Source organism: Temnothorax americanus, unplaced genomic scaffold, assembly GCF_048541705.1.
Source record: "Temnothorax americanus isolate GAGA-0224 unplaced genomic scaffold, ASM4854170v1 Scaffold15, whole genome shotgun sequence".
Lineage (NCBI taxonomy): Eukaryota > Metazoa > Arthropoda > Insecta > Hymenoptera > Formicidae > Temnothorax > Temnothorax americanus.
The window spans coordinates 2743281-2756151 of NW_027509286.1; the positions used below are offsets into that span (position 1 = coordinate 2743281).

Genomic DNA, 12871 nt, shown 5'->3' on the forward strand with positions numbered 1-12871 from the left:
TTCGCGCGAAAATTTGTCGCTGGCTCGGCGAGAAAGAATATTTGCACAGCGCCGCTGTTTCGCTATATACATAAATACATATAGCTGCGACTCTCGATCGCGTTACATTCTCCCCGCAGCTTCCCCGCGCGCCGCGGATGAAGTTTCGAAACTCTCGTTCGGATTTTCAAATTAAGTTATAGTTGCGCTATATCGGCGCTTGATGTGCCCGGGTACAGATATTGGCCGGGGATATTCGATCGGTTTTCGTTGTAACGAAATTGCGTTTCTATTGAATTCTGTACTGGCGCGCTCTTGTTACAACGAATATCCCCGTCCTCGGTAAATATTTGAGGTGTAATTGCGGATTTATCATATATATAAATTTCGAGATGGGGGGGAACGCGCTTCGAGCTATTTCCGCCCTTAAAAACGGATGTGCAAACATTTCTTCCGCGGAGTAAAACTCTCACTCGGCGTGTAATGAATTAGATTCGTTTAGTTGCCGTTCTTCAGGCGTTTCAACTACGAAACTCATCTTCGACCCATCGTCGCGTCGCAAGATAATCTCCACTCCCGCTTTCATATTATCAAAATTAATCCCGACACCGAGAGAGAGAGAGAGAAAGAGAGAGAGAGAGAGAGAGAGAGAGAGGGAGAGAGAAAGAGAGAGAGAGAGAGAGAGAGAGAGAAAAAGAGAGAAAGAGAGAGGGACAGACTGACAATCGAGGGCGGTCGGCGTCGTGGAAGGTAAAGCAAGAACTTGAGTAAAGTTGAAAAAAAACGAGCGTGTACTTCGTACCGAAGCGTCGACGCTTTTGCATCGCGTCTTTGTGTTCATCCATTTTTTTTATATATCTTTTTTTCTTCTTTCCGATCTTATTTCTAAGGTAGCAAGATTAATCGTCGGCCTGAATGATCCGCCGATTAACGCCACCGTCGTGGTCGCAGCAAATTAACACGTGTTAATTTTTTGGTTGTTCCTTTTTTCCTTGTCTTTAATCGTTTTCCATTGCAACTTGCAAACAGATGCAAATATACATAGAGAGAACGGAAGAACGAATAGTGATCGGAGACTCGTTTATCCGGACTTGGGCCGGATCGCAAAAAAAAAAAAAAAACAGTCGGAGCACAATGCAAAAGAAGCGGGTATCTGATTATGTTACCGTGGATTAACCGTGTGTGAAAGCATTAATCTGGTAGGCAGTTTTAGAAGCAAAGGACACAGGCACATGCACATTCTGTTTATTAATCGGGACAATGTAAAACAAAACTGCTGTTAGAGTCAGTATTCACATACGCATTCAATTAGGTCGCCTTAAGTTGATCGGCTTAAGAGGAGCGCCGCCTTAACAATTATCGCACGCACACACACGCCTGGGGGGGAGTCTCGTGTGTACATATACCGCGTACATATATCTATATACATATACATACATATATGTATATACGTATCATGTGCACACACAGAGAGCGTCTCCTGTGTCTACCGTGAAACATTCCTCCAGTTATATGGGTATTTCCGCGAACTCGCGCAGTCGACTTTTCGTTCGGGCGAAAATTTGATCAAATATTTGGCGAGCAAAGTTGAAATTTTTGCTAAGACAAAACTTGTTTTATGAATTACTTGAAAAATTAACTGCTCAAGTACCAGAGTACAATTTTAATTCGGGAAAACCCTTTAGTCTTGGATGTCGGGGAAACATCGTAATTAGATTCCGTTCGAATTTTCGTCAGGGGATCGTCGACGAATCCGTAGAGGCCTTCGACACGACGTGACAGCCTCTGTGTGCGTGCGCGTGGGTATACCTGCACACGACACGCAGTTACGTGTGTGCACCTTTTACTTGTACTTACATTTATATAGACATACACATACAAATGAGTATACAGCGCGAGTTTCATCCGGCGAACTTTCGCGATCTATCCGGAGCACTAAAACGGAACTTTTTAATGGGCACTCTCGCCCGCCCACTGAATTTCGGCGAGGATGGAGAGACTAATACATCGAATCGACTTAAAACAAGCGTGGATATCCTCTTGCAGGATCGATAATTACAGCTTTATCCATATCGGCTTACACTCCAGCTTCCTTGCCGAGATAATGAGATACTCTCGCGGGCAAGGGTATTTAATAAAAAATTGAGAAATTCCGTTCCGGCGTTGCCGAAAAAACCGTACATTCGCCGGATATAGGATTGAGAAATCGCCCTGTAAATTTATATATACACATCTCTCAACTTGCGCATCTCGACGCGACTGCGTTTCTCTCGTTTCACGCATACGTTCCTTTATGCCAAGGTGTGTGTCGCGCGTGTACGTGTGAGCGTTTTGTATACATATATGACGTGTTCGTGCTCGTGTTATTAAATATGTATATGTGGGCGGTATCGTAGACTCTCTTGGCACGCACAGGAGAATTGCCGCCGGATAGGGTCTCGTCGCGTCGTCGGTGTTGGGAGTCGACGTGGAGCGCCTCGTTTCGCTCTCGCGCGGTCTCTCTCGTCCAGTTTATCCTCTTAAGACTAAATCTGCGTTAATTTATCGGGGGTGTACACACAGGGATAAGGTGTTAGAAGTAGTCCGCTCGTACAAGTCCGTGGTAAACGGTACATCGATTGTGTGACGGCGCGCCGAGAGCCACCGTCTATTCTACACTGTATGTACATTCTCTCGCGATTCTTCTTGCTCCTTGTATTTTTAGACGCCGAGGATGGTGCGCGCGATCGATCGGCACGGAAGTTGATTTAAACGACTCAAAATACTGTACTCGACGTACGCGTATAGTGGTACAACAGCACTTTGCGACGCGAATTTGGTCCAATTAATTGTCAGCAGTTCCTGATGGGTGAAAATTGTTATTAATTCCTGTATTCGTGGATGAGACGGTTTTCAATTAACGTTTCAGAGTTTTAAAACTGAAGGGACAATTTTCAAGTGATCCAAATCAATTTCCGTGCGACCGGAGCGGCACACCAGCCGCCGATATCCTCCGCGGAAAGTGGTTAGTACCTTCGACTTTCCTACCGAGATCGTCTTTAAAGATGCTTTTTAATAGGGCATCTTGTTGCACTTGGAAAAAGATCCTTCTTAGGCCGAGCGATTACCTGCCGGTAATTACATTTTTTTGCGTGTAATCGTGCGATTCCCGCGGAGTCGACGCGAGGATCGTAACTCACGGTATCGAAACTCTTCTCACATTTCCGTTTCAGCATTCGCGAGACATTCTCGTAAAAGAACAAAAGGACTTGGTTAACTCCAGAATTTGTCGACCACGTCGCCGAGAAACGCTTGTCGAAATTATTGACTACCGTAAACGTTAAATCGCGTCCACAGACGCTTATGTATAGTTGACGTCTAGTTTATCGCCAACGAGCATGTTGTATCGACTTTATTATTGATGAAAACGTCACGCACCCGTGTTTCTCAGCTGCGTTAGAGTTTCCGCAGGAAAATATTGCGAACTATCGATAGCGCACGTTAGTGCACCCGACGGGATAGTAGCGGAAAAGCCGAAAGCGGGCAGAGAGAGAAAGAGAGAGAAAGAGAGAGAGAGAGAGAGAGAGAGGGAGAAAGAGGCAGAGAGACAGGTGTATCTCCCACTTGTTATTCGTGACGGCCTGCCTTGGAAACGGCTTCACTGCTGTACGGCGAACGTGAAATTTTCTCGCGGCCGATGCTCACGCGCGATATCACCAACGTTTCCCACGACTCTCGTAAAAGGTTTCTGCCGAATGTAAAGGGGGCCGAATACCCCGGCCTTTTCCCCGTCGCTCTCCCTCTCTCGCTGCCACGCCTCGACTGCTGCTTCTTTATGCAAGCTTTGTGCAAGCGATGATTTAAAACGCATCCAGCTGTTCTGCGCGAGGGAAAAGCCGCTTTTAGCGAATTTAATTGTCAATCAACGCGTTCTTATCAACGTTCGCGTCCGGATCGAGCAGCGTTGAGAGATGAGAGACGTTATTGATGTTCGATCGATGTTTCCTGATGAAGCCATCCTGACGCCAGCAACGAGTAATCAGGAGAATTTTTAACGCGATACCTATGCATCGATATAAAGTTTCGTTTATATATATTTGTGTTTTAATTTTTATCGCAAAAGAAAGGATCTCTCTCCACGTTCCGATTTCTCGCTTTTGACGTCACAATTTAGTACAATAGCGATGCGATGTCAAGAGTCTTAATTTTTTATTCCCTTCTATTTTTTCCACTTTTTTTTCTCCTTCATCGATATATCTTGCAGAATCCCCCACGTAACCGTGCGGAATTCTTGATGGTTCGTGAAATGCGACTGGAATGCTACGAAGAAATGTAGAACGAAGAGGAATCATGATAAATGGCTGGGTTATTTATTAGGTGCCGGCGATGCTGCGAGAGCGAGCTTTCGTTAAGTACAAGCCGACTGAATTATTCTCAGGAGAGGCCACAACGGAAAAGTAGATTTTACCAGACAAGGGCTGGACTGCGAATTGTTTCTCGAAACGCGTCAAATTAGTTTTGACGGAAATTAAACCTCTATACTTTCGATTTTGCTAGATCAGTGTAACTTAATCGTTTCCATCAAAAAAATTCACCATTTAATTCTTTTTTCCTTTCTCGTAACTCATGTTTGTAAGAAATATTTCATTTTTGAATAAAAATTGAGTCCTAAATTGAAAAAAGCACGCTCCTCAAGTTTTATGCATAACTTCCTACGCAAATTTGTCGAATGCGATTCGAGAAGATAAAATATCGCGAAATTACCGGAGAACGTTTACGAATATTTCGTATACATATGCGTGATTCGCGATGAAATGTCGTATACTTTAATTTTGCTGCAACAGTGCGGTGACTAAAGTGTCTTTACGTTTTACTCGATAAGATCGTGAAGTTCTTAACACGCTTACACTAATGACCCGTTCGGAGAACAGAGTCCGTACGGTTTTTTTTTCTCGTATACGCTGATGATACAAAATTCAGCGGGACGGCGAAATTCGTATCCTTTTCTATCTTTCCACCAAACTCTGAGTAACTCGTGTCCGCGCGATCGAGAATCTGTTCTCGGTCGGCGCGAGCGGTTTGCCGACGTGTATGGAGTAAGTTAAGAGGACGGATGGTGGCGATGCGTTAACGCGCGGACCGAGCGAGCAGCTTACTTTGAAAGTGGCGCAAACCAAATCTCGTGGACCTCGTTAAAACGGTTACGGTAAGTATCGCGGTTTCTCTTTACCCGCCAATTATACATTAATGCCGTTTCCCGTAGATCTGGTTTAAACCCTTTGCAAAATTAGCGGCTCCGCGACGTACGCGGCATCGAACGTACAGGGATGATCTCGGGAAGATATTTTAGCGACGATTTTTTTGACGAATCGGAATCGGAATTTTTTCTCAACCGATATAATTTCAGGGCGATTTAATTAAAAGAAACGTGTCACATCGAAAATACGCCTTTAAAAATTCGTCAAAGAATCCGTCTTCTAAAATAATTTTAGGCAGTAATCGGACAACCCGTGTACAGCCGCAATTTTCACTTCCTGGCCAACTTCGACGAGCTTTAATAACCTGGAAGACGTTCCTTCCGCGTTCTTGTAGTGTCCCCAACGTCCGGCATCGGCATTCGATTTCAATCGACTCACTCGACAAATCTATCCCACGCCTGTGAACGCTGTGAAAAATTACAATCGCAGTCTACAGGGAACTTGCATCCAGCTTCTGGGTTTCGTTCTCGAGCACGAAGTCGCGCGCGAAGAAACACGCGTATTCTTTCGAAACGGGCGAGACACCCGCGTGTCTCTCAGACATTCGATCGAAATTATATACGGCGACGTATGCGTACCACTTCCCGACGCGTCGGGAGGGAAAACGCGCGACCTCGGCGTTCCGGCGCACCGAGTTTCTTCAATGCCGGAGAAGGCTGACGTAGAATCTCGCGTTAAGATACCTCGAACGGTAGAGTCTGTGGTCACAGACCGACGACGGCGCTCGAGATCCATCTCGGACGATGGCGGAGTTCAGCCGACTCCGGGACTAAACACCCCGCGATTGCTATTTCTATCGATCTAACGCGTTAACGGCAGTCGTCGTTGGCGAAAGCGACTGTCCTCGCGAGCGCCAAGTGTTCACTAGGCTTCCTCTCGAATCGCCGCTCTCTCGACGGTGACGACGACCGCGCTCGTCGACGCTCCCTCCTTACCCTATGCCCCTTTTTTTTATGTATGTATGTATCGTATGTACACTCAGAAGCAAGCGTACTCGAGAGGCGATCGAGAGGCACGCTCGCTAGGCTGCGTCGCGGGCGATAATGTGAACGCACTTATCGGCTTATCAGCGAATTCCGCGGCGGCCGGCGACGCCAAGTTACGATGACGTTAGGAGCGGGAGGTCCGCGATCTTACCATGGCGCCAAGTTTCCCGGAATCCCCGGGCTTTCCGGACTCTCCCCTCAGTCCCATGGGGCCCTGAAAGTAGATAGACAGAACGCCCATCAGCATGTCTCGTCGCCGATTCGACGCGCGGTTTTGCGACCCCCCCGTCAGCGGAGGTCTCTCGCACGTTTTTGCAGGTGATGGCCAAGCGCGCGACTTTTCCGCCGCTTGTGGAGGAGGATGAGGAATATGTGCAGGATGTGCTCTAACGCTTGTATTCGTATTCGTATTCTTTTTGTCATGCAGAGAGATTGCGTATACCTTCGTAACATTGTGTGCGCACGCCTCCTCCCGTCTTTCTTTCTCGTGTACCTAAACTTCTGCCGATAAAGTCCAATTCGTTATAATTATACCACGTGTGCCAATACCCAACAACCCTTTGAGTCTCAAGTTTTTTCAAGTTGCCAAGAAATGGGGAAAGAAATCTCATACATCATATATTCGGGGGTGTTGGTCAAAGATAAACTCGTAGACGATGTTATTTTCCTCCGTTTTCGCGCGAAAGGTGTATCGATAAATTGCAGTAAACTCACAAAATTGACTGAAAGAGATACTAACGCTAAGAACGCAACGTTCGCGGAATTTTCGCAACGCGATTTTTGCAGAAAAAGCAAAAGCGAGGACACAGGATTCCCCCCTTCCCCGAGAATCCCCGTTCGGGGGGTCCCGTCTGCGTTCTATCCTGCCTTTGTGCGTCCTGTATCCGCGTTTCCTTTTTAGAGCGCGCTTAAGGCTATATATGTCGCGTGTGGCGCGTGTGTGTATATATATATATATGTGTGCGTGTGCATGCCGCGTGTAATCTGGAGAGAAAATACATACGGGCAGTCCCATCGGACCAGGATCCCCTTTGGCACCCTTTTCTCCCTGTAACGTGAAAAAAGAAAGAGCGGCGCGTGAGAACGGGCTTGTCCGCATCGCGATGGTGTCGCGCACGCAAAAAGGTGATCTCAAAGATCACCAGCGTGAATAGCTTCACGCCTCGAGAGTCACATCGCAAACGCGATCTTCCTTGCGTTCGGAAGGTTCTCAACCACGCGCGTCCTTCGGCGAGTTCCTTTCTGCCTTTACCTCGCGAATATTTTTCTCGACTCGTCATTTACTTTTAACATCACCGCGAGATGAAAAAAAGAGATATTAGAGAGTTTTAAAATATCGAAAAGAGCGAATGAAATTTTTTCATCGCGTCGTAATGTGTTGTAAACATTTTTTGTTCGCTACAATTTGAACTAAAAACTAGATTAATAACGCGAAAAAATAACGCCATCTATTATTGCGATCATAACCGGACTCGCTGTAGTCGTTACGTTTCCCAAATTCAGTGATAGTATAACGGAGGTAAATAAAAATATCAAGCTACAGTTGATGTGTAAAAGGTTTTCACGACGGTTTTGCGTACGAAACGGGGGCGACGCAAACAGATCGATTCTGTTATTCGATGTCTGTAGTCTCGGAGAGAGAAATCAACATTCGTTTTCCATCGCGCGAACGCGAACGCGAACGCGCGTGTAACTGCGCTTTTATATCTATATGCGCGCACAACAGATAGATAATAGTTACTGACAGGATCGCCCTTGGCGCCATCGTGTCCTCTGTCACCCTTGATCCCGGGTGGGCCCTGTAGTCCGGGGGTACCAGCGGGTCCTGGAGGTCCAGGCGGGCCCATTATCTACGCATCGACAACGTCACGAATTAAAAACGCACCGACGCTTACCGGTGAAAAAAAGGTTGCTCCTCCGCAGCGAATCAATTTCGAGTTCTAAAATTGATTTGCTTGTAGATTTTAATCAAATATAATTATCAAAGAATAAATGATGCATTTATAAATTCGTATAAATCCCCAACGATAATGAATGTACCGTAAAATCGAGGAGGGAAAACGGATTTTGTCCGACAATTTTTACAGCTTTGGGCGAATCACTTTATAATCCCCATAAATCGTGCCGCAAAGGGTTACGTAACTACATAAAACGCGGCCGTAACGGAACACAGAGTCGATGTCGCGATGACGAAAATTTAAAACACGCTCAAACAGCTAGGACGATACGGAAGCGAAGTGATATCCATTCACCGTAATTTTTTTTTTTTTTTTCAACTCGACATTACCGCATACCGCGTGTAAATAGCGTGGTCAATAGCGAACGCATTCGCGAGGACGCGCTTTCCTGAGATTTAACTTACCACTTCCCCGGCGTTCATCTCGAACGTGCCGTCTCCCTGCGAACAAACACGCATTCACCGTGTTCATATACATATGTCGCATCAATATCGAGTTACATGCTCTTCGATGTAACATTAAGGATCCTCTTTCGCGCATCCTTCCTCGATCAAGGACGGATTCTTTTGTCGCGCGATCGAGGATGAAGACACGAAGATATCTCGAATACAAACTGTCATACATACCTGTCTTCGCCTGAGCTTTTTGTACTTCTACGGGTGGAAGGTCGGTGCCCCAGCCATGAAAAGAAATTCATTTTATCGTGAGATTCTGCCTAACACACCGCCGCCTGCGCCGCGATCGCAGTTTTCGGCGCTATCGCGATCGCACCGAAACTGCGATCGGCGAAGCTATTGTGACGAAAAATACGATGGCATCTATGGAAGAGATGCGCCCCAACTTCGCGATCAATCGGAAATAGCAGCAGCTGCATTTATTGATCGTAAAAGATGTATTATTTTTCGATAATAGAATCTTGCTTAAATTTATTGGATCCGGAATGAAACTAATTTCTGTGAAATCGCGCTGGTTAGATCGTATTTCGTACGAAATTTGCTGTGTACGCGATTCGGTTATATGTCGCGATGTTAAAAAAAGACAATAACCAAAAATATAGTTAAAAATGATATACGAATAAAAAATATCAAATGGAAATTTTTATATAAATCCTATACATAATTTCTCATACTTTTCTATCATATAATTCACATTATACTTATATAATTTTTTCTATATATCATCCAATCTCTTGTTATATAGTCTTATTATATTATTAATCTTTTATTTTTTCCTTATTGAGTATAGAGATTAATTATAATGTGTCACATTAATTTTCGGAGCAGCGAAATGCAGTTCGAAGTAACAAATTTGACAAACGTACTCACCGATTCGCCTTTTTCTCCCTTTTCGCCTTTCATCCCGGGATAGCCCTACCGACAGAATCACATAAGATAAAATATTTACGACAAGACGGGTCCGTTGGAGCGATGGCGTTTACGGCCGTTTACGTACCGGTGGGCCGGGTAGACCTGGAGGTCCCATAAGGCCGGGGGGACCAATGTCGCCATAGTCGCCCTTTTCACCTTTAGGTCCGGATATTCCCTGAAAAGAGAGACGCGGCGTACATCAAATGTTACAGATTTGGTCTTCCTTAATTCCATAAAAAAATCCTCCGCGTGTTACGTACACTGAGAAAAAATCCCCAAAAATATTTATTAAGTGGCTTTTAATAGAATATTTACTTATTTTTTACACATATTTATTTAGAATTATATATTTTTATTTCAATTAAATAAAAATACCTAATAAATATTTTTTTGAATTAAAATATTTTTTTTTCTCAGTGTAATACCGCGCATATTAATTAGATTCAACATACGGTACTTGTATAACATTACATAATATTATAGTGCAACTGATCAGAGAGTTGCATTGATATAACATTCGATATAATATTACAAGTATTCTGTATTGGAAGTTTAGCGCGCAATGGAAGGAATAGCTAACATTTAACGAATATATTATGACATTTAATACATTGTGGATGTATTCTTTTTGAACTAATAATGCGCTTAATATTATTTTAATGTCTATTTGAACAACGTTTATCATATTACGAGAATTCAGTAGCGCGGAAACACGGAAAGATATTCAATCCGATCCTCAAAATACGCGGCGATTACTTATTACTGGCGGGACTAAAAAAAAGCTTTACGTAATAATGCACGCATTTATTTTTATAACATTAAAATCTATCAGTTGCGTAAATAATATGCGGATGGTACCGAAAGGAACGCTAAATCTTGAAGCGTTGGAAAATATAGCGAACAATATATGCTATACGAATTCATTTTCCTCGAATTCTCTTGGGAGTTTCTTTCTCGCATTTTCTCAACTTGTTTCAACAATCGTTGCAACGTAAAATACGCCGCGTGACATTGTGCAAAAGTCCGACGACGAGAGGAATATTAAATTTTCGCTACCTTTGTAAAACGCACGGTATGTCTCCCGAATATTACGTCGTAAAGGGCATGGCGGACGAGATTTGGGAGGAACCATTTCTCATTTGCGTTCCACTTACCGGTAATCCGGGGGGTCCTTGGATACCGGGATCGCCGTCGGTTCCGTTAAGTCCCGGTAAGCCCTGCAGTCCCACCTCTCCCTTGGGCCCTGAAAGCGAATTTGCCGGCCGTGAGCCGCCCGCTTGCTTCGAGCTCGCCGAAGTTAAGCGTTTTTCACTGGCAGAACTGGTGCGCACTCAGTGCACATTAAAGCCGTTGTGTACACTGATTTAGTCTCTAATATTTAAAGTATAATGCAAATATTTCGACTGATCAAATACTCACTACATATTTTACCAAATAGTGCAATAAAGAATATTGAGGATTTCATGATTTAACCCGATTATATTAAACATACACTTTACGTTGGTTTGTGTACGACGGCTTTAGTGTGCACTGAGTGCGCACCGGCTCTGCCAGTGAAAAACGCTATTAGATTAATTCGCGCGCGTGAGACAGCGCGAGATCGATGACGGCCCCGCAATTTCGTAAACGCGCGCGTGGCAAGAAAACCTCCCCCGCGCGCACTTGCCCACTTCGCCTTCCTTCCCCGCCTTCGTTTTTCCGCCTCCAACTTTCTCATTTTGCCCCGAGCGACTTCCCCCGTGCCGGGAATACTTCCGGCGTGTTTATCGCGTCTCGGTAGAATAGCTCACCCGAGGGATTACCCGCGAGACACACTCGATGTTTATTGTCAATCGGGGGATCTTTAAATGCACGCGGATTTCTTCGTATATTTTTTAACGGTGAAAATATGGTGGGTAACTTTTTAAACAACAAAAAAGTTTCGTGTGTCAACGACGTTATTTATACACATTGACGAGTCTCGCGTCTGTGCTTGGACATATTTGGTTTACACGCCGGTTTTTTAAAGCGACAGTCAGTGAAATATTGTCAATGTAAATTATTATCTTTTTTATACTCCGCCGATACCTTGATTGACGCTTTGAAAAGCACTTGTCAAAAGACCGTCACGCCTCAACGTTTGTCGCTAAACGCGCAATAATATTCGCGACGCGAATAGCAATGATATAAATATCGATCGACCCCGATGACCCTGTTAGAAAAACAAACGTTTAATTAAATATCCAATTCGACGCGAAACGGATTAATATTTAATTTCCTCGCCGAACGAATCGGCGTTATTAACTTTTGATTAAAATTTTTCACGGAAGGCGAAGCGCTGGCCGCTTTACGTCCGGAAGAGAATTGAGGGCACGCAGCCTTCGAATTCTTTCCCTATTAGGGACCGACGCGGGGTCGTTTTCAAGTTTCGCCGAAAGAACTTTTCGAATCGTTCCGCTATTACATATCTTCGGAAAGTTAAACAAGAAACTCGAACTGATCCTCGCGCGCCTGTGTTCAGTGGACCCGCATTGTTCTCTGCACGTTTGCATAATCAAATGGAAAAATACGATTTTTTAACATCACGTTCACTTCGCACATATACTGTGAAATTATGAGACGTTATACTTTCATACGATTACTTATATGCAAAAATATTCAAAAGAAGGTGCGGTGCCACTGAAGATCGACTAAAATTAAACGAACCGTGTAACGAACACATTTGACTGTTTATTTTCCTAGAAAAAATTTGATAAGCCGTGAATCTTAACGCTCCTCTCATCGAACTCTTCAAAAATCAAATAAAGACAAAAGAAAAAAAAACAGGAAACAAACTTTAATAATGAAATCAAATCTGATTGGCAGTATTAAACGTCGTCGATCGTATTATGTTTAGGAGAGAAGACGTGGCTATTACTGCTAACCATTGGCTTAGAAAAGATCACACGAATTTGCATAATTTTCGAATTTTTCGCGCGGGTGCACGAGGGTAGAGAGGCGCGGCCGAAGGTACGAAGGAAACGCGAAATCTTCGTGGGAGGATACCCCACGAATATAAGGGGGCGGATACGATCGTTTTTTTCGGTGGTTATCCTCGCCAATTTTCCCGCCGCGGTAGAATGGCTTTCGTGGTAATCTACCTGGTGAACCCGCGTCTCCCATGGCGCCCTTTTCGCCCCGGTAACCCCGTTCGCCGGGCTCACCCTTCGGACCCGGCAGGCCGGGGACACCCCTCGCCAATGCCAAACCGCTCTCACCCTTGAAACCCTACAATGACACTGCAAGGTCAGATCCAACCAGGTCCTCCATGTGCGCTGTCAATTTTTCTTTTTCATTTTTGCTTCTATAACGAAGCGTTAATCTGT

The 12871-nt window shown here is 44.5% G+C and overlaps 1 protein-coding gene across 17 annotated transcripts in view; it reads right to left on the reverse strand.

Moving 5' to 3' along the window:
• Nucleotides 1–12871, reverse strand: part of LOC143895153 (uncharacterized) — a 185145-nt gene that overhangs the window by 8893 nt on the left and 163381 nt on the right. For 14 of the 17 annotated variants that reach the window (XM_077402046.1, XM_077402044.1, XM_077402042.1 and 11 more), the window contains 9 exons: nt 12647–12773; nt 10682–10770; nt 9613–9702; nt 9486–9530; nt 8787–8813; nt 8565–8600; nt 7948–8052; nt 7206–7250; nt 6354–6416 (listed from right to left, as the gene is read on the reverse strand). In XM_077402046.1, the coding sequence (XP_077258172.1) occupies nt 6354–6416; nt 7206–7250; nt 7948–8052; nt 8565–8600; nt 8787–8813; nt 9486–9530; nt 9613–9702; nt 10682–10770; nt 12647–12773 (627 nt within the window). Of the gene's footprint in view, nt 1–1208; nt 5624–6271; nt 6417–7205; nt 7251–7947; nt 8053–8564; nt 8601–8786; nt 8814–9485; nt 9531–9612; nt 9703–10681; nt 10771–12646; nt 12774–12871 lie in introns of those variants that run through there. The other 3 variants (XM_077402048.1, XM_077402049.1, XM_077402043.1) reach the window with 3 other exon arrangements.